Below are 27,070 nucleotides of genomic sequence, written 5' to 3'. Positions count from 1 at the left end.
CACTCAGAAAACAGAAAACGCATGGCAGAAAACGGATTTCGTTGCCAGTTATCTTTGGGCAACAGCTGACGCCCCACCCTCACCGTTACTTAAAGCAAAGGGGGCGACATTAGCGACGTCTGCTGGGAGTAGAACGGGCTGTTAACGACCTCCGCGACATCGATTTAGTGGCTTTTACCTGGCGGGAAGCATTAAAGAATTGCACACCTCGTCGTGGTCGTTAACGGCAAAATGCTTAAACTGCTAGCAAGAAAGTCTTTCATATTCTGACATGTTTGTAATTGGTCTTCAGGTAAAAACATGTAGCTTACCTTTTGAAATAAATCAAAGAAATACGCGTTTCAACTGCGTAGTGCAGTGTACTAATAGCTGGGTCATATAATGCAGGTAAAATTATAAATTACGAAAAATCTTTATTTAGTATTGCAATATATAACCATTAATTTCTTTTCGCGGAATTGAACCTTTTATTGAAAACAAATAATAAATAAAAAATTGTCGTAGGCTTGCGCATGATAAGTAAAAGAAAGAAAAAAAGATCAAGGAATTAATACAATACAAAATTTATTTTAAATTATATATGTGCTTCTATTACTTCAAATGTCCGAAAACTTGCAACTTAATACATTCGTCGGGATAGCCAATGCACATAGGCCATTTAGCTATCTCATCGCAAAAAACATTGTCAAAGTGCTCCACGAATTGTGACAGATTTTACACCCTCAAAATGGAGTCCATCTCAATTTTGACGAAGGATGTATACAATATTCTTTTAGTCTTCTTTACCTATAATAATGCCTCTTAAGAGGTCTCTTAACTCATCAGTATTTTAAGTGTTCCAACACAGCACAGACACTATACACTTACAAATATCTGGTCCTTCTCCTAGATTCGAACCGAGCCCAATGATACAGCAGCCAGTAGCACTAATCACTACATCGATAACAGTAGATTTTTAGTTAAATCTTTTCTTCTTTTCGGTTCAATTTACAGTTTCCAGACCAAAACGTTATGCAAATGTAAAAGGATGTGGGGTCGAAACTAGTCCTGTGAAAATTTTGTAAATATAACGCTGATCTTTGTTGTTTGTCTTCTGAATTAGTATTTATTCCGCGTGTTATTGTGTCTTAATTCGTGAAAGTAGTTTAATCTTCTGTGTGGCCGATTATGAAGTGTTCGCCGCATCGCTTGCAGGAACAATGTTTTTTGCAAGGTTCTGCTGCATTAGACGCTTAATTGTAGACAATATCTGTAATTGTAGACAATATCTGTTAATACATTATTTAAACGTTTATCTGTAATGCAGACCAGCCGAGTGCGGAGCTCTGAATCAGAAGTTTGTCGGGCAAAGAGCTTAACTTTAGCTGCTGGCTTGTGTTTAAATATGATTAAGTTATCGTTTTAGTTTGTGTTGTAATTTCAGTTATAACCCATCAGGAGTGTCTTAGTTAATGTTATTTACATTTTAGTTTAACTTTTTTTTAATCTGTCTAATTTTTATCGATAGATAGTTGCTAAAGGCGTTAACTCACCAAGAGGTTAAAATAAATCTGTGGGTTAGCAATTAAGCTGAGCGTTTAGTTAGTTTCACACCACAGAGTTTTAAAGTATGACAGTCAAGAATGACATAATTTCTTTTTATTACCTTACATTATATATAATTATATTGCGAAAAGTAAAATCTTATCTGAATTCTAAACTATCTTACCTATTATTCTAACCCGAATATAAGACCATCTCACGTATAACAAATTTCGAAAAATTTTTAATGTTTTCAAGGAAACGTTTATATATGTATATATATATATATATGTGTGTGTGTGTCTGATAATTTAATGTGTAATCGTGATGGCTGAGTGGAAAGACGAACAGATTACGATGACACAAAATTAATTTTGCAAACCCAAAAGTAGGACGTAGGCATTTTAGATACGACACCACAAGCGACGTAGAGCTCTTTGCAGGGTGGAAGCTAGGGAAAGGAATATAATTTAATTCCGAGCGGTATTTATACCTAAGTAGACGCAATTGTGGAGACAAGCTATGATTGGTTAATTTTAGTTTTAATTACCTTTTTCAAGCAATGTTTTATAACATGGAATGATCTTGAATTTGGGAGAACAGATGCACTTAGGAGGAGAGCATAAAATCTAGAATAGTTATTTCGAGATAACCAATTATTTCTTAAAGCAACTATATTATTTTGGTATATCTTATATATATATAAATATATATAATTTAGATAATAATAAGATTGTTTCTTTTACATTAACGTGATATTTAAAAGAAGTTCTAGAAGACAGGTAGTTTAATAGTCTAAATGTTTTAGAAATTCTAGAAGCCCATTTAAAACTAAAGTGAATTTGAGAGCAGTATTTTAAACGTTACTTATTCTTACCAACGTGTTAATTTTGTTTTCTACCACTTCAGTTTATCAAAATGTTTCAGTGTAAGTTAAACAATGCTAGGGATACTAAGAGAATTAAAGGGTCTCGTAAAAGGTCAAGAAATACGTAATTATTATTTATTAAAATTTTAAATGACTTCTGTAAAACTGTCAAATAAAATAATAACAAAGATGCCTGATAAAAGTGTTTTTTATTTAGTACTTACATGTTTCTTATAAAACGGAATCATGAGTCATATTTTAGTTCTGTTCTTCTGTTCTGTTCTTACTTATATATTCGTAATTTGACTGTCTCTTATATGCAACAAAGCCAGTGATATTCTTTCTTGATCCAATGTTAAATTAATAGCTAGTAATAATAGTGTCTCAAACTCCTCCGCAAATTAATTAAAGCAAACAGAAATACGTTTTCCATTATTTCATTTGACCGTATGTAACATCACAACGCAATCTTTTGTGAATCAGGCATAGAATAAAGTACCATCTAACTGCTAAATTTTTAAAAATGTATCAACTTCTACATAGAGGAAAAAACTGTATTACATATTACATAAACTAAATAAGCCGAATTAAATGGTCATTTCGAAGGTAGTTAAACTGAAAGACTCGAATCTATTTTTGCGACTTTCTCATTAAATTCATTTTTAATCAGATTTGCAGATTGAAAAAGTTCTTTTATTTATTTACAATTGCTTTTTTCATTAAATTACTTATAGTTAGATTTAGGATGCGTGAAAAATTACCCATCAAATAAGTACAATAAATTATAATCCATGCGTGTCGCTTCATTTTTAGATAGTGTACCCTCTTTTAATAAGTGTTAATTTTGTGTGACAGAAAGGAGGAATGTGTGACAATGTATAACGCATTATTTGATTAAACTTAAGTGCTTGAGCTTGAGTGTCTCGACATTTATTAGCTAAAAAGTGTATTTAGTTTTGTTCCTTTTGCGATATGCACTAACTTGAAATGATCAGTAGTTTTGAGTGCAAAGCATAAGTTCTGATATGCAAATTCAAATATTTTGTGAAAAAACTTATCAATGGTTTCTATTTTTTTTTTTTTTTTGATGGATCCCCTCTTTGTTATTCAGTTTAAAAACGAGAAAAATCTTTTTTTTTTCCTAAAAGTAAGCAAATGTAATCTTGCATTTTGTATGGTAATAACCAACACATATATAGGGTGATTCAAAACTTATCCTTCAAATTTCGTGGGGAGGTAGGGAAGACATCAGGAAATCGATTTCACATAGGAAAGTATGTCCACAAATGTACGCGAGGGCGCTGTGTGTGCCCAATCAGTGTACAGCTCGCCCGACCACTAGTACACGTTAACTTACTAGTAGTAAGATAATGGTTTTACTCATCAAGAATAAGAGGATATGCATCTCACATATGGGGCATCTGGCGGAAACGGCCGCAAAGCTAGGCAAGTTTACGAAGATCGATACCCAACAGAAGAATACCGCAGCAGCAAATATTTGCAAGTGTGCATCGCAGTGTGCGCGAACGTAGTTCACTGCGCATAAATATGAAGGATAAGAGGAGAAGACACTGACACGGACTGTCAGCTTCGCAGAAAAAGTCCTACAGTTCATCGAAAGGTAATCCGATATACCAGCACACGAACTCTTGCTCAGCTGCTTGGGGTCACTCAGTCAGCAGCGTGGCGGATACTGCACGAGGAATGTGTTCATCCTTTCCATCTGCAAAGGATGATAGTTGATAGTTCAGTTACTGCATCCTAACGATTATCCGAAGTGCATAAAATTTGCACAACAGTTAACCTTTTGAAGACGGGATGGCCATTATAGTGGCCATAGAGTCCTCTCTTTGAAAAGACGGGGTTGTCCACTTTAGTGGCCATGTGTTTCTCCCCCATTTTCCAGGCTTAAAAGTGGGGTGAAATGTCAAATTTGACGTCCCTAGGGTTTTAACCACTTATCTCTTTCAAAGGTCTTCCTTTTGCGACATAGATGCACCCCTATGAGAATCCATTAAACTATGCACAAGAATCTTTGTTGCAAATAGAAGTTGATTTCTTAAAGGGAGAAAGCATTCGGTTGAAGATTCCCGTCCTTTGGTAGCTTTTACTGCTACCAAAGCCCCGGCCTCAAAAGGTTAATGCAGAAAGGTGCCGTGGACCCCATTTTTCCAGTTTTTGTCCTTTTTACAGAAGAAGCTTCATTCACTCGTGAACGTGTGTAAAATACACAGAACTCACATGCGTGGGCTTACGACAACCCCCATGGTACGAGAAATCACGCTACGCAACACCATTTCTCCGTAAATGTGTGGGCTGGAATCATTGGTAATTGTTTATTGGGATCTTACTTGCTACTGTCCCGACTGGACGGCCGGAAATACCTAATCTTTCTTGAGACAATGTTACCAACTTTTCTCGGCGCTGTTCCTGCGCATATACGCAGAGATATGTGGTATGAACATGACGGGCTCCAGCCGATATCACAATTGTTGTGCGTGATTACCTGAATCGAATATTCGGAGCATGTTGGATCGGCAGAGGTGCACCGATCGCTTGGCCACACAGGTCACCTGATTTATCGCACATGGATTTCTTTTTGTGGGGGGGGGCATGAATGACCATGTGTACGAGGCCCCCGTCGACAGTGAAATGGACCTTGTTGCAAGAATATTGGTCGCAGCAGGAACTGTCCGTCATATGCCAGGCGTTTTCGAAAAATGTTTGGCGGTCAATGCAACGGTGCTGCGAATCTTGTGTTCGCCTAAATGGTCGCAATTTTAAGCGCCTTCTGTTAACCTTTACTTTACCTTGTTGGAATAAAGGTCACATTCGTTACCACTTAATTATACTGTTTTTTGTGTTAACTTTACTTGTCCCTTTTGTTCACGTAGATAACGTTTGCGGACATACTTCCGTCCGTGAGATCGGCTTTCTGATGTCTCCCCTATCTCCCCACGAAATTTGAACAATAAGTTTTGAATCACCTGTATAGCATCGAATAACCATATTATCTAATATATTTTTCATTTTCTAAGAATATTCTGTTCTCGTAATTTTAGCTCAAAATCTTTCATACCTTACTAGACTGACAAGAAAATTATCACTCCGTATAAAATGTTTAAAAAATATTATGAAGGTTTTTGAATATTTTTTATAATTTATTCTTGAATTGAACAGAAAGCACAACTACATTCAAAATTCTGCCAATTTCGAGTATTAAAATAGCATATAATTGAATTTACAATTTAAAGTATAGTCCAGGAACTACATAAATCTGGCTTAACTAAGCTCGCGCAACTTCAATAGCACGATTTAACGCGCAGAACTATTCGGTAAAAGTTAATGCTGCAAGAGTTACTGCTAAAAGTTACCGCAAGAGTAACTGCTCACCATCATTTGCGTCATGGTGACAGCTAAACGGAAAAAAGAAGTTTTAGTAATTATTCAAATTATAAAAAATGCTTAATTAACATAAAATGTATTATAAATTAAACTTATGGAAGCCCATCGTCATCGCTTTCAAATAGTTCATTCTTCTAAGATTTAATAGATTATTTATTGCGTCAAAGCAAACTATGGTTATCTGCATATGGGAAGGAAGTATTTCCTGGGAGGACTTAAAGGATCTTCTCATGCTTATGTTACTCATGTATTACTTATGTTATTCATGTACTGCGTATTATGTCATGTACTACTACTTCACCTACCCATATAGTACCATTTTGCCAGCCCATTCGATTTCAAGTAATAGAACTTGGCCTAACCATGATCAGCAGGTTTATCAATTCGGCAACTGGCCATTTCCTCTTTTATCATTGGCAAAGGAAATTTCAACATTTTGTTTTTATTTGTTGTGATAAGAATAAATTTTATTCACTTTTCTTGACTTGTGCATTCAATTTATTACGAACCCGTAAGCAGGCAACATTATCATTTCATTCTATTTTCATCATTATCATTCAATGGTATCATATTTATTTTATTACTAGTATTAGTATCATTATTATTATCTACTATTACTATCATCATCATTTGATACAGCATCCGCTCTATATTTTTTTAACTATCTGGCATACATATGCTTGACTACCTAATCTACATCATTAAATTCCAGCTAGTTCTAATTAGAGATCTAAATGAAAAAAATATTAATTATAATAAATGTATTGAAGGTTCTAAACGTATGTTCTAAGAATTAAACTAACTCACTATTTTCTACAAGCTCTAACGAACTGTGTTTACGTATAACATTATTTTTAGTATTATTATTATTATTATTTTGAGCTTGAATGTGTGAAGCACATTTCCTAAAATGTGAGTTTATAGGCTTCTGAATAAACAGTCTGCAGTTTTACGTATCTTAAAATCTCAAAAATATTTTTACTTTTTTATTTTGTAAGTATTTGTTCAACCTTTTCTTGTAATTTTAGAGCACTACTTCATGAATTTGTTCTTAATCTGAGTGTCATAGTGAAATTCGCTTATTCCGAGAAACATCAGAAGTTGTAGAAAGCTTGGAAATAACTATTCTGGGAACAAGTGATTTGATTTTATGGTTTATGACCCTTTAGAAACAAGTCTAACGACCCATTGCGTCCGATTCCCCGACCTCATGGATATCCACTTAAACGGTAAAGATTTCCAAATCCTTTCGGAGGTCATAACACTCGACATCCGCTTTGACCACGTCGTTAGAAATCACGACCTTTAAGAACACTTCAGATTAAGGGAAATGCAATTTAGTAGGTCATGGTAGAGGTCCATTTCGTTTCCCTTTTTTTTTTTTTTTTTTTTTTTTTTTTTTTGTACCATAGGAAAAGTCTTTTTTTCGACTTGTTTATATTAGACTTAACGATGGACATTTGCTTCAATCAGTAAGTAGCAAAACAGGAAAATTTATCCTACAGGGATTCTCGCTATAGAGACAAGACTTTAACGATCCATTTCGACCGATGCAGAGGCTTCAGTACTTATAAACTCGGATTTAACTCGATAAAATGATCATCTTGGGACGAACTTCTCATCAAGCCAAGACTAAGAAAATCTGCTTGAAAGCAATTTCAGAAACAAGCAAATAGAGTATGAAGTGTTTGTGCATAGGTGGATAGCAAAATCTCCGCCCTGTTGTATAGAGGGCTCATAGGAAAACTAAGTAATAGCCTCTGAGAAACAAAGTATATGTATATAGCCACGTTTATATAGATGGTAGAGAAATAATGCACACACGTAAAGTAAAATGTATATGCATTTACATATTAGGAGACATATCCTTTGTTGGATTTAGTATTAAAATTAAATTCAAGATGTTTTTAAGAGTTAAAGCAATTTTCGAATGTCGCTATTTTAATGTAAGATTTAAAATAAAAGAAAATGAGCTCTACTATGTTAATTTAAAGATATAGAAGACTAATATAAATTAAGTACTAGTAAAGTACGAGTATGTGGGAAAACATTGACACTTGTTGAGGTGTCTTTTTACTTTATTTAAAATTCCTTAAGTTTTTTACCACCAATTTGGTACATTCATACACAATTATATATATTTGTGCGAGTTTTATTTGATAAACCATTTATTAGTTACACCTGGAAGGAATATGATTTAAAACTATGTAAAGAGAAAAGTCATCGTTAAAGTTAGGCGTTTCAAGTTAGGCATTTATCAGTTATCTACTTTAAACAGACATTCAGTGACAAGTATTTTAATATTTATTAAAAATTAACTTAACTCTAAAAATTGAACTTTGCTTCTCATGACGTATATTCGCTTAGACACAAAGGATAGGCAAATTTAAAACCACAAATAATTCCAAAATTTCATTCAGTTATCCGCCTATAAATAGAAGTCACTTATAATATAACAAGACTTCACTACACAATTTTAACTCGTTTATTTTCTATGAAATTTCTGGATTAATTACATGAATAACTCGATATCGAATCTGAGAATCTGCAGATGTTATCGTATGACTCATAACATGTGTGTTCCTATGTTTACTTCTGCTTTTGATTTTCAGAGAAAAACGATCATTTGCATAAAAGTTTCTTTATGCTCTGCTATGTTTAACTTCAGTATTAAATGGTAATTTTTAAAAATATCTCTTTCATAAATTTTGTGGAAAACCCACGCAGTTAAGCCTATGAAAGCAGGTATGCATTAAGTTGCATGCTTTAAGTTCGTGATTTACATATATTTCTTAACTATCCTTATTGTCCGTGAGATAATCCTTATTGTCCATGAGGCTATAATACTCGTATTTAGTAACATGTTTATCAAATATCAGAACGTATCTAACAGCAAAGAAACAAAAATAGGAAGTTTTAATTTTACATGCTTCAAATTAAATCTTTTACGTTTTAAATCCTTCAAATAACCTAATCTTCAATAATATTTTAATCCTTCAAATAACCAATCATATCCATAATACTACTCGTAACATTATGTATGTGAATAATATGGTATTGCAAAAGGAAAATAACACATGAATGAAATACGTTACCATTCACTGAAATGTTGTCACCTTAAACAAAATGCACATGGAGGTAACTCGAAAAATAGCAGCGTCGAAAAAAACTTTATTTCCTGATAAGTAATTAACAAATTTTTCAAATATTGTTAAAATATTTCGTAATAACGAAATGGTAATAACGAATCGAAAACGTTTCCCTGCTCAATATTAGTCGTAGCATCGCTCAGCCTGTGAAATTATTTGTAAAATATAGATTTAATATTGAAGACATTCAAGTAAGATTATCTTCTTATTGAGAACCGTATTGAACAAACATTTTTATAAGTATTTAACAAAAGGAATGCAATAGATCCACAACTCGTTAGCTTTCATTTTATGAAAATTCGTAAAAGAGAATCGGCTATTACTTTGAGAAGGCGAGTGTAGAAGCACAATAAGTGCAAGAGTTGGTACTTTAAAACCTACCATGATCTTCTGATGGACAGAAACTTGATACAGTCTGTCTACTCTTTAAAATGGGTAATTCCTTAAGCAAAATTTGGGAAACACTGAAGAATGACAGATCGAAGATTTTGATCACTATGCCAAAGGCAATTTATAAATGTTTTCTTTAAAAGTGAGATGGTTCCTCGAAGGTTAGTTTCATCAAACAATTCGACAACCGGAAATACATTTTTCAAAGGCTTTTTTCTCTATTCCGGAAGAGAACCATACAGTGCTTCATTCTTAAGTTCTGTCTGCCTCATACACAACTTCAGCAAGTTTTTAAAAAGTATATATCTCTTAAGAGAATTGAAAGGAAATATTTTGTATTCTCTTAACAGAATACAAAAGCGCGTATCTGAGTTAAAGTACAACACATTGTCAATTGAAGTATCTGCTATTATTCTTGCTAGAATATCAGAATAGCCTCCTTTCCTTCCCTTTTGTTTCAAGAATGCAGTTACTCAAAACCCGTTATTTCCTTCTTTTATCAGATATCAATTGCTTAAAATTACTGAAAAATAAAATAAATCATTGCATTACATAAAAAGGACAAATTTAAATTCTTCCTCGTTAACGTTTAGTTATTCAAAACTAAAATTCACTTTTTTTATTTTTAGAAGATTTTTCAAGTACACAGTGATAGTGTCTTTTCCTTGTAGCATTTAATATGCTGTCCTTTTTAGTGTATGATTATCGGTGCCAATTGCCATTTTCTTGGGCCAATTCAAGTGCAGGAGAAGATATGGATGTCTGTATAGTACCTTTGCAGCATAAGAGCACTTAAATTACTTTTGAGCAGAAATTCCTTTCGAGATTTGTTTTTCTGAAGTGTTCTTCAGCAACGATAAAAACTTATGGACTTGATCTGGATTCTGCTCAAATATCAAAAGTATTCGGAACAGCAATAACAGCGCTCCAAAGGGTTTCTTAAGTACGAAAGTTGGTCATCTTAAAAAAAAATCTGCCTTTTTCTTCCAAACTCATGGAATATTTTTTTAATTGTTAAAATAGTTCCGCTGACTAAATGACTAGTTATATTTGTTTGGAAAGAAAATAAGCTTCGAATTAAAATATAGTAATATTACTAAAATTTACTTTGACATACATCCAACGTTTCAGTAACTTGCTTTCAGTTTATAAAAACCCTGCGTCGTCGTTATCATTGAATTATTGCTTCGTGAACTGCTACCCTCAGAAAGAAAAACTCAAATGCTGCCAAAATGTATATTTTTAAAGCAACTATAAAGCTAAACTTGGATGATAAAATTTCAAAACGAAATCAATCTACTGAAAATACATTTCTAACTTTTACAGTACCTCCAAAATTCATCGATCGAGGAGAAAACGAAGTTATGGCGAGAGAGGGAACGAACATTACTCTCAGCTGCAAGGTCAAGGGCTACCCTCTTCCTACTGTCACATGGGAAAGAGAAGGTGGTAAAAAATTGTCTGAAACAAAGGGCCATAGGCCGCAAGGTAAGTGCGAATTTTATCTAATTCTATTATCATTTTCCCCATTTGTTCCCAATTGTTGAACATCAATTTTTATGGGAAACTGCATTAATGTTCTACAAGTTGGGTGACGTATAAGCACCGCTGGAAAGGATCCTGCCAATTTCATTATGTAAGTATTACCAGGCCAAATTAAATAACGGATCGTCTAGAAGTAGATTTGTGTCTTATAATTGTATGATTCTAAAATTAGACTTTAAAGTCTGCTTAAATATTCAACCATCATACAGTATTGATTTACGGTTGTGAAGTATATTTTTTTCTGATTTCAATCATAGGTAACCGGTATGATTTCTAGAACACTTCATCCATGTAAGTTTTTCTTGCTTTAATATGAGGAAGCAGTTGCGCTTAAATCAAACTGTTATTAGGGGTATTTTTTAATCTCAGGTTCTTTTCCTAAATCTAATGCTGAAAATCTTAAACACATTAATTTATTGTCCAACAGTAATGTCAATTCTAATTTATTTCTTTGTGGCATGTATAAGAAATTTTAATAACATTTTATTGCATTGTTTTCTGTATATTGTATATTTTTATAATTCTATGTATTGTTTTTATTTGTTTATTGTTGCATTTTATAGAATAATTCCAGTGAGAATTTTTGTTCGATCAGGCTTGGTGCCTGAACACTTAAAAATACAGTTTTGTATTTATAAGTGTTCAGTCATACAGTGTTTCAGATATTATGATCCTAAATCTATCAAAAAGTATAGTATAGTATAAAAATAGTTCATTTAAAAATCAAAATATAGGCAGAAACTGCCCTTATGGATCTTTGCACAATTTGTTCCCACTCCATCGGCAGCATGTGTTGATTTCTCACCAACTTGTCGGCTTTCCGAAAGTCTCATAAAGCATTTTCGAAACATTTTCATAGGAGCAAATTTTCTCAAAGCTTCCCCAATGCAATCCTATATAAATGGCCGCGTTGAACCGTTGAAGACAGTTATTTTAAAGTTTGCTTTAAAGAAAAACTGAGTGAATCTTGAATTCAGAGCGTTTTCGATAAGTCATAGATACTTTGCACTATATCTTGTATGTTAAAATGAATTTTCCTTAGCTCTGTGTTCTTCTTGAGCTATTTACAGCCGTTTATGCTACTGTGTGTTGTTATTTATTGCAGTAAATTTTAAATTTCTTTCTCCTCACCTGTCACAGTTACTAAAGAGATCTTCATATTAACACATAGCTCTCAACAAAAGTAAAAATAAATAGAGGTACAAATAGCTTGGTACTCCTCTATGTTATAAAACTACTACATCCCCTTAGATAAAGTCTTGTTCAGTGAGGCGACATGATAACAAAGAAAAAGTAACAAATGAAATAAATGATTCAAGAAATCAAACAATACTTATTAATTTGTATCGTTTAATATCTAAAACATCCCTCAAAATTGTGAGGGGAAATTAGAAGTCGAACCTCTCTTTGGAGTAGATCGGGGCAACCATTGTTCCATGTAATATGGGCAAGACAACAACGACAACAATATTTAAAACAAGTTACCAAAAGTCAGTAGACATATAGTGTGCTTATGAAAACAAAATCTCTTTTGGAATATATAATTTAAAGTATTCAAATTTCAGTAACATTTTGTAAATAACCGCAGTAAGAGCGGTAAAGATAATTGAGAAAGACAAATAAAATAATAATTTCGTAAATTTAAACAAATCGCTTAACCAAAAGGAAGCCAAAAAACTTTCTATTTTTTTATTGAAAAAGAGCAAGCATGCTCTAATATTTCTGTATCGATCGAGATATGTTTAGAGTCGGTTCTAGATTCTCGACAAGTAAATATTTTAAACTGAAATGTTTTTCCTCCATTTCTGACATTTTTTTAAAAGCTTTATGTATTTTCGAAGTAAAAATACCTTTTAAGGGGATGAAAAACAATAAAAGAAGCTTAAGCGAGAGAATTATGGTAACGTAATAAATGAACTTTGTTTTTATTTTTATGGTGATTCTTTATCTTTGTTTTCTGAATATTAAATTTGCCGATACATCTTAAAACATCGTAAAAAAGATTGAACATATTATTATTTCTTGAATTCAGAAATAAATTAAAATAAGGTACTTAAAGAATAGAAAATACTTTTTTTTTTCAATATATTACAAAAATTTCGAATATTTTGTTACTTTATTTTTACAGTAAATAAGAAGCATTTTGTAGAATAAAAAGAAATAATTCTTTACTAGGAATGTAATATATGGTGTTAGAAACGTCTTTTAATAACTTCTATATCGCTGCATATTTTCTAAATTTATCTGTTTAATATAATATTAAAATTAAAGTAAATATTCTAAATATCAAGGTACGCATCATTCCTTTTAAACTGTTCAGTTTGTCAAGCAATCATAAACGGATTAAATTTGGAAGAAAAATTAAATATATTTATTTTCCTTGGGTGGCAAAATTATATGAACTAGTTAAGCACTCCCGCTTCGAATATTAAAACAAAAACCTTATATTTAGCTCAGGGGTAACACAAGTAAGGGTCATAGTGCAACATTGTTGCGCAGGAAAATTTGGGATTTTAGAAATTAAGTAATTTTATTCTATTGAATTAATTAAGTTTAATTTTTTGTGTCTCTAGAAAAAAGCAAATATACGTGTATATTTATTTTAAGGAGGTTATTCTTTTTATTTTTTCACTTAATTCTTAATATGTTGGGATACAGTCTGTGAACCAGTGCCTCAAGTAAAAATTTATGTAAAAGTATAAAGTGAAAAAGAAGTAGCTAACGAATTGTGATGGATTAATTGTGAAATGTTAATTTAGAGTTAAGGTGTTAATGTAACTTGACAAGTTTTGGAAGAAAAGGATTTGAACTTTTGAGGAAAAGGAAACTTTTGAGGAGCGAGTTTTGCCAAGTCTGGGAAACAGTGCTTGTCAGTATTTTTAGAATAAAATTTGGGGTTTCGCTCTCTTCTCTCTCGTCATTTGCCTTTTTGCGCTTGGTTTTTGGTACTTGTTGCTTGCAATTTTGACTTCTTCGTGGATACAGGCTATCTGGAATGAGCTGCTGAGATGCTGCTGACTCCCCAGGGGTTTTACCGGGGCTACCGCAGTGGTGTTCCTTTGGTAACGCTCGAGACGATTCTTAGTGGGCGTCTTCTTTATTAGTTACGTGCGAAACTATGATCGAACTCCAAGGAATGCGCGTTTTCCTTGACTCGTCTGCAGAAATGGATTATTTACGGAGCCTCATCCGATGCACAGCCGCTATGGAGTAATACAAGGGACCTCTACGAACTTTTCTGACAATTGACGCCGAAGGAGATGAACGAAGAAGCGGTGCCCACGAGAGCTACGTGTCCCATGATGACTCACCTATGACACCAGACAGTGAACTCCCGGAGTTTGATCGATCCCTTTACGTTCTTCAGAGAAGCTTGGAAAAAGGCAAAAGTGTGTTCCTATTAGTGATGACATGATTCGCGATATAAGAGGGTGCGGACCATTCATGTAACATACAGCTAAGTCGGTTTTTTTTATTTTGTACTTTCCTTTTTCTCTTTAAGAATTTGTGTTTATTCCTTTTTGTCCGATTACTCTAAGATTTACAAGAACCTGTTTCTCTTATAATTTTTTGATAATTTTATGTTCCATGAATTTGGGACTCAGTCGAAATGATGTTCGTAAGAATTTCAAAAATACAAGGGAAATGAATATTGGAATTGTAAATAATACCTAGGTCTAAGTTAATCAAGAAGAAAATATGTAATCTTAACTACCTTCCTTAAATTTGTGTGTTCATCTTTCTTTTTTAACCTCCGAAGGATTAAACCTAAAAAAATAATATGTAATGTCATTTGAGTGGAATATAATTAATGAATAAGCATGCAGTTTAAATGATTATTGTGTGATTTGTGTTAATTGAAAGGTAGGCTATGTTGGTTAGGAAATTTTTGTTTCTACTATGAATTAGGATTTTTATGGAAATTAAAGAAAACTTAAATATTAACAAAGCCATTCTCAGCGGCAGCTCCCGGGTGCGGATATACAACGCTTAAGGTACAATGAAAACTATTCGATCACCTTACGATAATTCTTATGATATATGAATTTGATTCTTATGATATATGATTTGATTTGATTTGAGTCCGGCACGTAGAAAGTTTAAAAGGTCAAAGTCATAAAAGTTTAAAACCTAACAACATAACAGTCATGGTAACATAACAGTCAAAATACAATCATGGTGTAACATAATGTAACGATGCAGAAATTTTAGAAAGATATTTTTAATTCCATAAGATTTAGTTGTTTGAATATAGCAGAAAACAAGGGCTACTATAAAGGATGCTTTCGTGAGCCACATTCCGAGAGAAACTGGCTCGCATTCACATTACACATGGCAAAAACTACGAAAACCAACCATACAGCCAGCCCTCTGGGCTTAATTCGAAGCCTCTTTCAACTACCAGTATTCAACAGCATTAATCTTTTGACCACTGTTGAGTCTCCTTTTAACATTAATATAACTCAAGAATACTGTAAAATTAATTATTGCGGTTGCTATAGAAAACTAATAGATATTTAATCTTTCTGTCATAGCCACAGACTAGAAAAAAATGTAAGAAATCAACGTGATTACGTGATGTAAGAAGCGTGTATTTACTATTATGTGAATCTCTTAAACGCTATTAAAATAATGACTTTTGAAATAAGATTTCACTTTAGAGAAGAGAAAATAGATTATAGAGGCAAAATCTAGTGAATAAAGAGGACGGATTTGAGAACTATGAAAAGTTTCCTTTCCAGAAATGTCTTAACGAGAATGTAAATGTGTGACGGCGCATTGTTACGTAGAAGAATCCAAAAACTCTATTTTCTCATCTTTTAAATGCTCTCAATTCACCTCAAAGCATATTCTTCACATCTTTGCTAAATTTGAAGTTCATCATCTGCCTCTTGGGGGAAAAGTATATAGCTTTCTAGTCTCCGATTAACTACAAAATGGTCTTTACTCGTTTTTAGATTTCTGTAACCACTCTGAATTGAATCATGTCCGACCTTAATAGGTGACTGCCGTTTTGTCTCAGAATAAAAAGCAAACCCACATGTCATCTGTAATCAATAGTTTTTTTTTTTTTTTTTCTCCAAAACGTGTAGTTCCGTTGTTTACAGCAAAACGTAGTTACCATTCTTTGCTGTGCCTAGCCTTCGAATCTATAACAACATATGTTCCCTACATCAAACCAAAAGATTAAATGCAAGAAAATTATGCTTGAAACAAACTTATATTTAGAAAAGTAAGTTGAAACAGCTTACTAATAAATGCTTCATTTTTTTGGCAGGTTCGTTAAGAATTAGTTAAAACGTTAGTTCGAAAGCTTTGGAAACACACTAGGTATATCAAACTTTTAAGCTACAGAAAATGTCACCGAAAACGAAACTCAATAAGCAACTTGAGTGAACTTTTGCACTTCATGCATGCTAGAGATAATACTAAAATACGAATTATAAAACCAAAAAAAATTTACATTTAATTACACGTTGGAACTTTAAAATGTAAAATATATCCGTTTCAAAACGAAAATTAGAGCATAAAAGAGCTTTTGCAGTTTTCAAGATGAAAATTCAAAATTTACAGTATCAAATGCAACATTTAGCGCACTGTCGAAGGGATAACAAACAGAAGTACACATTTTTCATATTTTTTTCAAACAGACCTCCACACATTTTTTCACTACACATAACTGCCATTTCAGGTTTGGCAAAATTACAAAAACTAATCTTATATATATATATTTTATAATTACAATAGAATTTTTTTAAAACAAACTATAAACATGCCTAGTATTTGTGCACAATAAACTGCTCAAAAATTATCAGTAAAGCCATAAAGTAAGAAATTTATGACTAATTTTTCATAAAGACCAAAAAATTGAAATCCATAATTAATAAATTTCAAATAAGCCTATAAATGCAATAAAGAATTTAAAAAATGTTAAAACCAAAACTTTTCAACAAGCAATATCCCAATTCAATAAATTAATGAAATTTAAAGAAAAGCGTACATAACAAAACAGGAATTCAATTAACTTCAATGCCACTTCGTCAGGATGAGGAACACTGAAATCAATTGAAATCTCTCTTTCACAAAAATCTTTGCTTTTCTGTATACAGAATTAGCCGATAAACAATTTCATAGTATTTTAATTGTAATACATGTTTTCAATTCATTAAATAGAATTCTCTTTATTGAAGGTGCAAAATTCTAATTAGAGTTTACTTTGCTTTTTCCTTGCTTTGAGGAAGGGCCAGCATTTTAGGGTGAACTATTATAAATAAAATATATTGAAATGGTTCATTGGCTAATTCTGTGTATAGAAAAGCAAGGATTTTTGTGGAAGAGAGATTTTAATTCATTTCAATGTTCCTCCTCCGGACGAGGTGACATTAAAGTTGATTGAATTCCTCTTCTGTTATGCTCGTTTTTCTTTAAATTTCATTATTTTTTAAGTTGGGTATTGCTTGTTTGAAACGTTTTGTTTTTAATATTTTTCAGTTCTTTATTGCATTTATAGGATTACCTGAAATTTATTAATTATGAATTTCAATTTGTGTACATTATGAAAAGTTAGTTCTAAATTTCTTACTTTATGGCTTTATATATATATATATATATATATATATATAAAGCCATAAAGTAAGGGTGATCAAATGAAAAGGTACGAAACGACACGGTGGGTACAAATGTAGACTTTATTCAAAATATACAACATAGGCCTGAGCACAACGATCCCACTGATGAACAAGCCCCAAGATTCCTTGCTAACATAATTCCTGTGGCCGTGACGAGACCCAGTCCTTCACAGCGTCCTTGACTACGTCGTCCGAGTTGAAGCGCATCCCTTTCAGGTGTTTCTTCGGTGGACCAAACTCATGGAAATCGCAGGGCGACATATCCGGTCTGTAGGGCGGATGGTCCAACGTCTCCTACTTGAACTTGGCCAGTTCCATGTGTGTGAATCTGGAGACTTGTGGACGCGCGTTATCATGGAGAAGAACCACACCGTCCGTGAGCAAACCCGGTCTTTTGTTCTTGATGGACCTGCGTAGGCGTCGGAGTGTCTCACAGTACACATCGGAGTTAATGGTTTTTCTGTGATCCAGGAATTCCACAAGTAGTAGACCTTGAACGCCGATAAAGACGGCGAGCAACACCTTGTCCGCTTACGGCACGGCTTTGAACTTCTTAGAGGGAGGTGACGACGCATGCTGTACCGCTTTGTCGCTGGCTCGTAGTGATGACACCATGTCTCATCACCTGTGATGATCCGCTCCATGAAAGCGGGGTCTTCCTGATACCGAAACAGATATTGCAGTGCTAGCCCCATACGCAGTTCCTTTTGCTGGTCGGTGAGCTGCTTCGGAACCCAAGTGGCACACACCTTCCGATATCACAACCTGTCTTGAACAATTGTCCACATAGTTCCATAGCTGACATCCACTTTCATCGCCAACATTCGCAATGTGACACGTCGATCACTTCTCACTAGGTCCTCAACCTTGTCCATGAGATCGCTCGTGATGACAGTGTTTGCCTGGCCTGGCCTCGGGTCATCACCCACACTCTCACGCCCTGCACGAAAACGGGCACTCTATTTTCTGACAGACTTGTCAGAGACAAATTTCTCCCCGTAAACTGTCACCATCCGGCGATGAATAGCTACCAGTTTCTCACCTTCCGCTATCAGAAATCGGATAACACCTCGCTGCTTCTCAGTCGTCGAATTTTGCACCGCAAACGCCATCCTGTCCTCATACGGACTGCCGCATCATTTGGACGCGGCTTTTGATAGCTTGTTTTGCTAAAAATGTTTTAGAAAACAAAAACACGTTCGTAGCAAACAAAAGTGGCTGAATTGGTGGAAAATGCACGTCTTAAAAAATTATCACCTGATAAAGAAATGTTGATATTAGGACTTCCAAAACGCATTTCAGAACCAAAACATTTAAACTATAGACTTTCAGTCTAAAAAGATATTTTTTGAAAATACAAATTTGAAAATGTATTATGTGTAGATCTCTTTAATAATTGTTTGACAGTGTATTTAAAAATTTTAAATGATGTCATGTTAAGAAATTTTACAATTGAGGCCATATCCTTTTCATTTCTTTCATTCTTTTGTCGGTTAAATCAATTGTTAAAATATCTCATTTATTAACGTTCTTTTTAATGTTTATCATATGCTGTTGAAATTTCTAGTATTTTGTTGTTAACATGTGTAACGTGATCAAACGCATCTCAATCGGAATGCCTGATTATTTAGTTCATCTTTTAAACTAGAATCATGCACTATAAAATAAGCATTTAGAAATATTTAGCAGGATAATCTTTCTGAAATTTTTGCCTTTCTGTATATTGTTTTCAAACGATATGTTTATCATCAAGAACTGAGCTAATCATATTCTTACGTGCGTACGGCTTCATTACGAAATGAATACGCAAGTCCGATGAAAAATGAACAAAGTTTATTATTATCACAACAAATATGCTTACGTTTCCTCAGATATTCGTTCAGTATTACAATATCTCACAGTAGTTATCTTTTAACTACTCAAATGTTCAAGAGAACTTAATTCAAAACAGCTAGAGAAAGCTAATCCGCGAATTCGCTACAGTCAACAAGAGCAATTTTCTAAACAAACATTTAAAACAACAACAAACTAACTAGTTACCAACAACTACGAATTGAGAGGTTTTTTCATTCCGCTTATATAAGCTTTCTAAATGCGCGAGATTTTTCTAGCACTTTCTCGAAATCAAAAACAGATATTTATTTATTAAATGTTAAATGCACGTGCTCTTGTATTTTTAATTTTCCGGCTTAGCTTTCTTTTAATATTCGTCACGCGTTGCACTGCACGAGGAATAAAACAATTTAATTTATGATTCAACTAACATTAGCTATTTAAATACGAAATCCGTAACAATATTAATAAGAAATTAATGGAGTTTGTCATAAAATATTTAAGTAAGCAATGTATTTCAAGTAAATAGTTTCTTTGATCTCGAGATCTTATCCTGCCAGTTGGATTGTAGAAATTTCAATAATCAAGAAAACGATATATGTGTGTAAGATTAAAATCAATTAAAATAAAACAGAAAATTTAATTTTCAATATTTCCTCAACTTTCCTTTCTAAATTCTGTTTTTGCCTCTTTCCATCTTAAAAATAGTAAAAGCTTAAAGTAAATCTCTCTAAATTGTGTCATTTTAAAATTAACCCCTGTCTTATGAGTCTTAAATAACGCTCATGACGCAGGTATTTTCATAGCGCTTCAGGGAATGTGAAACGAAACGAATTCATTCTGAAGAAAACTATCATTTTAGACATACCGCATTCGTTCTCTGTTTATTATTTTAACCATATTTTTTTTTGCCATTTCTCATCTTACATCTTAAAAATGTATATTTTATTCCACAACAGACATGCAGATTGCTCCCGTTAAGCTTGGTATTTCAGTGTGCTTCTCAAAAATAGAAAGAACTATATAAGTTGGTCATTACTGCAATAACTTCTTTATGCATCTCGACATCAACAACATCTAAATCGTTATATTATATATATAACGATATATATATATATATGTGTGTGTGTGTATGTGTGTGTGTGTGTGTGATGTAGCAGCTTTTGTCCAGAATAAATAGATTGTTGAAGAATCATAGATGTAGTCGTAGCTTAAATTATCAGACGATAAGTTTAAAAAACAGGATTCATTTATTATATTTCAAGGGAAACAGCAATTACAAAAATCTGATCTCCGGAGTAATAAAAAAGAATTACTAATAACTTTTTGCATGAAGTTTACTGCATCGTGACATTTAAGAAAAAGCCCCCAAATTCCTTTTGCGAGTCCTTTTATAGCCTCTGGAAAGGTGGAGCTTCCAAGAAATGACGTCAGCCAATCCAGTTCGCTTTAAATATTTCGAGAACATTCTAAAACTGTACGTGTAGAAAAGGCGGGAAAAACAACTTGACTACGGGGCTGTGGATTTAATTCCACGTACTTTCAAATACGAGAACGTCGCCATTAAAAATGAAAATAACATACAGTTAGAATTTCGAGTGTATTCTTGACTATGGAATTTTATTATTACAAATATACATAACATAATAAAGGCAAGGAAAAGACGGAGCAGTGTTGTTGCGTACGTAGACCCATGTTGAAGAATTCTGATTACGTAGTATGCTAAAGTGTTGACTTGGTAGTATGTAAAAAACTGGTCAGTCGAGGCTTTTTTAAATCCATTTTTATTTGCAATTGATATTTGTGGCCACATTTCACTTGGCACTCGAGCTGTTGCCTATTCAAGAACATTTACATTTTTGATATTGTTGCAATAGGAAGCAGCATAGCGAAATTACGTCCAAGCAGAGCAGAGACAGAAGCTAAAGTGCGTAGTTACCTATATGGAAACACATGAAGAGAAAAGTTTTGATTTGAGTTGAAAAGTTTCAGTTTCCAATTATTATGCCATCAGAGCTGCGCACGCCGTGTAAAAATGAATGATCTAGAAATGGAGTAATCGAGAGAAGTTATTACGATTTTTAGAACCGAGAGGGAGAATTAAAGAGTTTACCGTTAGTTTACATTATAATTTTGATTCAAATATTTTTTATCTTACATATATGTATATATAAATTAAATTCAAAACATATCCAAAATAAACACAAACTTCATATTAAATTTCGTTAAAATAAAATCGCAAAGAATTTTTCAAAGCAATATTACCTAGAAAATGAGTGTTGCTCCAAAATTCCTAGACAAAAAACGCTGCGCGAACATAAAATTCCATATGTAATAGATAAGGTGTGATATTCCTTGAATTCCTTTCTCAAAACCCAAAAGATCTGAATGCATGGTGTCTTTCCGCAGTCTTTTCTGTATTAAGCATGTAATGGAAGCAGTTTCCTCAGAAAAATGTCCGTAAAAGGAAATATCCCTTTCAGCAAATTGTGTACCCATTATTTTATCAGTTTGTTGCAGTAATTCAATCTAATCTAGTCTATATGCATACTCTTAAATAACTGAATGGGACAATTCATTCTTTTTTGATTTAATGAATTTTTCATGCAATGATTAATTTATCTTTTATTCTTTTAAAGGGGAAGACCTGAGTATAGTCAAAGTAAGCCGACTACATATGGGTATGTACGTATGCACAGCAACATCTTCTTTTTATCAAGCACCAAATTATCAACCTGTAACAAGGAATGTGATGCTTCATGTTCTCTGTGAGTAACTTAAAATTGTTTTATATATAGTATTTCGAGACAGAATATAATAAAATAAAATGAAACAATCTGACAACCACAAATAACCTTCATATCAATTTATCAGTTACTAGTGAATAAAGTAGTTTCAGATTTGAGAAATTTATACAGAAGTATTCAAAATTAAATTCTAAATCATTCCAGATAAGTAGAAATGATTTACCTCATTTTAAGAAATATTGTTGTCTATCCTTTTTACAACTCCGTGCCCTAGGACGCATATTAAGTTTCAAATAAATTCTGAATACAGTTTTATTTCAAAGCTGATTCAATTTCATAATTGAAAGAAAAATCAAATAAACTTAGTGCCCGTATGAATCACTTACAAACAAATAACTTCAGGATCCCCCCCCCCAAATTTAAGTGATACAGCTCATCTCTAGTTGCTAGGAAATGCAATGCCAAAACTACGATTTGTTCTAAAGTTATAAGGGGTAACCATAACGATATTTAGCTTTCTTCAATTAGCCTGAGATGGAAAAAAAAAAAGGAAGATCGACGTTGACATTTTATTTTTTTCCAAAATTGGACAAAGTTCTCATCCAAACAATCAGAATGAGAGTTTATAAACGTACTTAACTTGGGTTAATGGAAAGAAAATTCGTCTTTATCATTGTGATGATAATTTCACTAAAACGCCCAGTACTACATAAGATAAGCAAAGCATTATTTTTGTCGTAGATTTGAATCAATGTTCTGTAGATTTCGATGGAACATATGTACAGATCTAAAGCTAAGGAAAGCCACGGTTGTATTTACACCCAAAAGGAGCAAAACGAACCAGAAGGTAGTGCCATCCATTCGCAAAAAAACAACAAAAATAAAAAAATAAGTTAATAATAATTTAAAAGTGCAAGGAATAACTGAATTGGAACTTTAAAGTCCTTACCTAATCAAGATAAATCTTTGTGTATGTGAAACGCATTAAGAACATCGAATTCACCAATGGAAGAAGCTTTACCGATTTGTTTCTCAGATCCGAAGTCAAATTACGATAAACAAAATTCAAAGACCCAATTATGATAAAATTTACAACTATTTCCAGCTTCGCTACGTAGACGACCCATTCATGCTGCTTGATGATAATAAAAAACATATATCCCAAATTTTATCTGTTATAATTCGACTGATCCACCCATCCAATTTACTTTTGGAAACGGAATCCCTTCTTTTCCTCGATTGTTCTTATAATCCGCAATGAATCTGCTATCAGCACTGCTGTTTACCATAAATCCTTTTCTATTCTTTTAACCCTTACATGCTAAGTCAGTCAGTCCCCCCCTTAAGAAAAATGTCTTCTTTTTACCGTTATGTATTTCGCGTTTTCAAAGTTTCTTCCACAAGATGGCTAATGAACTCAATCGTTTAAAATCAGAACTAATAAGATTAACTTATTTAGAAAATAATAATAGAAGGGGAGTGATTAAGACCATTCTCTTTTATGGTTTATTAGAAAAAATCTTAACTAGAAATAGGTACTTTAGAATTTGTTACTAATTTATAATAAATATTTGTAGCAATCTCATTTCGTTTATTCTTTCGTAGTCTTGAAATTAGGAAAAATTTAGGTTTAGATTGGCATTGATATTAAGTAAAAGGCTCAGCGCTTAGAAAAGAATTTTCTCTTTTTTTTTTTTTTTTTCAAATAAAAAATCTCTCATAATCTGTTGCTTAAAGCAAATATGTCACATTCTTTTTCTTAATCAATGGGAACATAATACTGAAATTTTATAATTTTAACTTTTCAGTGCGTTTCTGATGTCTATTAATTTTCTATTATTATTCAAATATTTTTCATTTCAAAGATTTAGGAATGATTTCAAAAGCCAGATAAAATATTTGATAAAACTAATCTTGGTATTTGCGAAGCCTGATAATTTTTTTCAGGAAATTTGTAAATGTAAAAATAAAAATTTATATACTAAATGTTTTGGTAAAGGGTCAAAAGCAGTCCATAATAAAAAGTCTCTTTTTTTAAGTAATTAATATCATAATTTAAATAATTTGTTACTTTCTTATTAGTATTCGTATATTTATTAAACATTTCATGAATTTGCCTCACATTTCAGAATCCTGAAAACCAGATGTCTTGGCAACTGTGCCATGACACATGAAGAAGTATTTTCCAATTTTTCGCCTTATTTGCCTTATAAAGAATAATGAACTTGTACTAAATTTATAGATGTATCTAACTTTTAAGTATTACTCTTAACTTCGTAATGAACTTATATGAAATTTATTGATGACCTGATAATTTTCTTTCACTTGACAACGTGTTTGAAATTATCCTTTAAAGCCTTTAAAGGTTTGAAATTTTTAATCAACATTCATGTTTTCTGTTTCTTAACGGTTGTGTATTACAAGAGCATTTTCGTGGTCCTAAATTTTGTACATGATTTATGACATGCAAGATTTATGGTTTTGCTTCATTAATCAATAAAATACACAGATTACTGATTTGTACAATTTTATAGTGAAGATTTTTATACATTTTTTCAAAACTATTACAGGTTTCGGAATGATAACTGCAGTCTTAAATGCGTTTTTGAATCTTTCGAGGAAAATATCTACATGTAAAAGATGGAATATAAATTTATTGCGTCATGCCAATTTAAAATCTTTGAAATTAGCACTGTAAGCCAAGAAAAAAATATCTGTTAGATTAGCTCAAAATTTAAAACTAGCTCCAATATAATGCATAAATTTTACCTTATTTTAAAGATGTAGAGGATTTACTTTTCTCATACCTATTATCTGATCTCTATTCAATGATATTCATTGTATGTACCTTTATAAAGAAACATACTTGCGACCTGCTACTTCCGACGAAATTTCTGCGAAAGCTCTTGTTCAAGAGCAATAAAATCCGCTTTTGTCTCAAAGAAAATACAACCATTCAGCTTTGAAATGCAGCAACGAATATAAAGAAAACTATTTAAATAGCTCTTTTAATGTCTTAGATGCATTTCAATCTCAGGTCGAGGTTCCTCTTTATTCTTTCGTTTACGTAGTCAAATACTTTCTGTTCATTTAAATAGCTTCTTTGGGTATTTTCGGCGTGAAATTTATCGATTGTTTGCTACATCAAAGACAAAAATGTGTCTAATGAATAGAGTTTTATTTAATTTTTAATTTAATTTTAAAATTTTTAATTTTATTCCTAAAGTTTTTATGTTTATTTAGGAGAAACGAATGGATATTATTTTTATTTAAAACAGAGAATTGATGAAACAGTTGTATAACTTCATGTTAGTTTACACTTCAGTTAACTTCAAATATCAAAATTCGGTATCTTGATGGTTGTTTCTGTTTGATTCATTTACCATTATAGGTAAAGTCCCTCGTTGTATCTCTTCACCACCACCTCCACAAAAAGCACATTGGTTTTGTTTAGTGTTAGGCAGTTCGGTATTGAAGGAATACACGATTACAGCAGCTTTTGCATAGTAATGAAAAACTGGAAACTTTTTTTATTTATCCATTTTTAATACTGATTAGACAACTCAAGACAGGCAACATTTTAAAATGCTTGTATTATAATAAGTTACTTACATGCATATTTCAAACAATACTACTATTTTACAAAATATAAGCTTAAGCACAATCTAAAATTTTAACTACTAAAAGAAAAGGATTTTTCACCTAAATATTAAAAAAGTTTAATGAGGAAGTAAATTAGTTTCTGAAATGTTAAATATAACATTCTCATTACATATGTAGAACTGCTGGAAAAGTAACAGTTGCGACATATAAAGATATCAGCAAACAATCGAGGAAGGAGAAGATTATTTGAAAAGTTAACAACAATTATTAATAAACGATGTTATAGTATTATTTAACGCAAGTCGTTCAATGTATTTTATTTAACTTACTTATTTAATTTTCAACAAATGCTAAATAAAAGTGAATCTATCGTTAAATGCCAAAGGTCTGATATGAGAAAGTCATTCTGAAGATTTCCATCATCAGAATGAGTTTCATTTGTGTTAATTGCTTACATACATTGGACCGAAGTTTATAATATTGCGAACATTATCTAAATTACAGTCTATGATAATTTCTTATGTTTTTATTAAATATTTTGCACAAAGCAGTTTTTTCAGTAGCTAGCAGACTGGAAACCACATATGACCCACACTAATGGTATGGTTGAAATCGTGGAATATTTGCATATTTGCAAAGGATGTAATTATTCCCAGATAATCTTTCGGTATTACAATCTATCTCCCCCAACGTTTTTGAATCTGTCGTATCTGCAGTTCAAAAATGCTTTCTTGGATGCATATCCGCTTTTGAATAGCTATGATAATAGAACGAAATATTAGGAATCTGATGTGAGTGTAATGAAGATATGGTAGAGCGTCTGTACCTGAAAAATATTGCATTCTAATAATTAATAGTAATTAATTAATTAGTAATTCATGGTGTTAGAATAGCCAGTGTGACTGGATGTGTTGGAAGAATCATAGTGAGACACATCCAGCAGTCCGGATCATATGTGAATAATCTAGTACATGAATTTTCAAAATGTATGATCCTGGTTAAAATGGACTGTTACATCATTGGTGACTTATATGAAATCTAAACCGCAATCTATGAGTTATAGATTGTAAGAAAATATAGTTTAATGTCATGTTTGCCTTATGAAGCTCTGCTCATGCATTAGATAAGTCGATCTAACTCTTGATCTAACTCTCCATAGCTCACACGCATCATACCCTGCAAAGTTTTTCTCTCGTTCTGATTGTATTACAGACGCTGAATCCTTATAACCTTCATCTGGAAACTTACATAATTTCAAAATCAGAATTGAAGAGTAGGAGGTGAGCCGAAAGCCCTCTCAAGAAGCTGGTGGTTCTCGCTCCATCAAAATTTGGGGCGAAACTGAGCCGTACCTGCCAAATCCTGGTGGTGGTGGTCCAT

At 32.6% G+C, this 27,070-nt stretch overlaps 2 protein-coding genes across 2 annotated transcripts in view; both read left to right on the top strand.

Moving 5' to 3' along the window:
- Positions 1-10,129, top strand: part of LOC146997799 (cell adhesion molecule 2-like) — a 118,206-nt gene extending 108,077 nt beyond the window's left edge. Inside the window, exon 4 of the mRNA XM_085814402.1 lies at positions 10,029-10,129. Coding sequence (XP_085670528.1) covers positions 10,029-10,129 — 101 coding nt within the window. The remainder of the gene's footprint in view (positions 1-10,028) is intronic.
- A 436-nt stretch (positions 10,130-10,565) lies between these two features.
- LOC118183002 (lachesin-like) overlaps positions 10,566-27,070 on the top strand; it is a 32,739-nt gene continuing 16,234 nt past the window's right edge. The window contains exons 1-2 of the mRNA XM_035352396.2: positions 10,566-10,821; positions 21,980-22,108. Of these exons, the coding sequence (XP_035208287.2) occupies positions 10,566-10,821; positions 21,980-22,108 (385 nt within the window). The remainder of the gene's footprint in view (positions 10,822-21,979; positions 22,109-27,070) is intronic.

The sequence above is a fragment of the Stegodyphus dumicola genome, chromosome 4 (assembly GCF_044657685.1).
Source record: "Stegodyphus dumicola isolate Sdum_Otavi_A_Nest chromosome 4, ASM4465768v1".
Lineage (NCBI taxonomy): Eukaryota > Metazoa > Arthropoda > Arachnida > Araneae > Eresidae > Stegodyphus > Stegodyphus dumicola.
The sequence above is the reverse complement of the archived record's forward strand: the minus strand, read 5'-3'. Positions and strand labels throughout refer to the sequence as shown.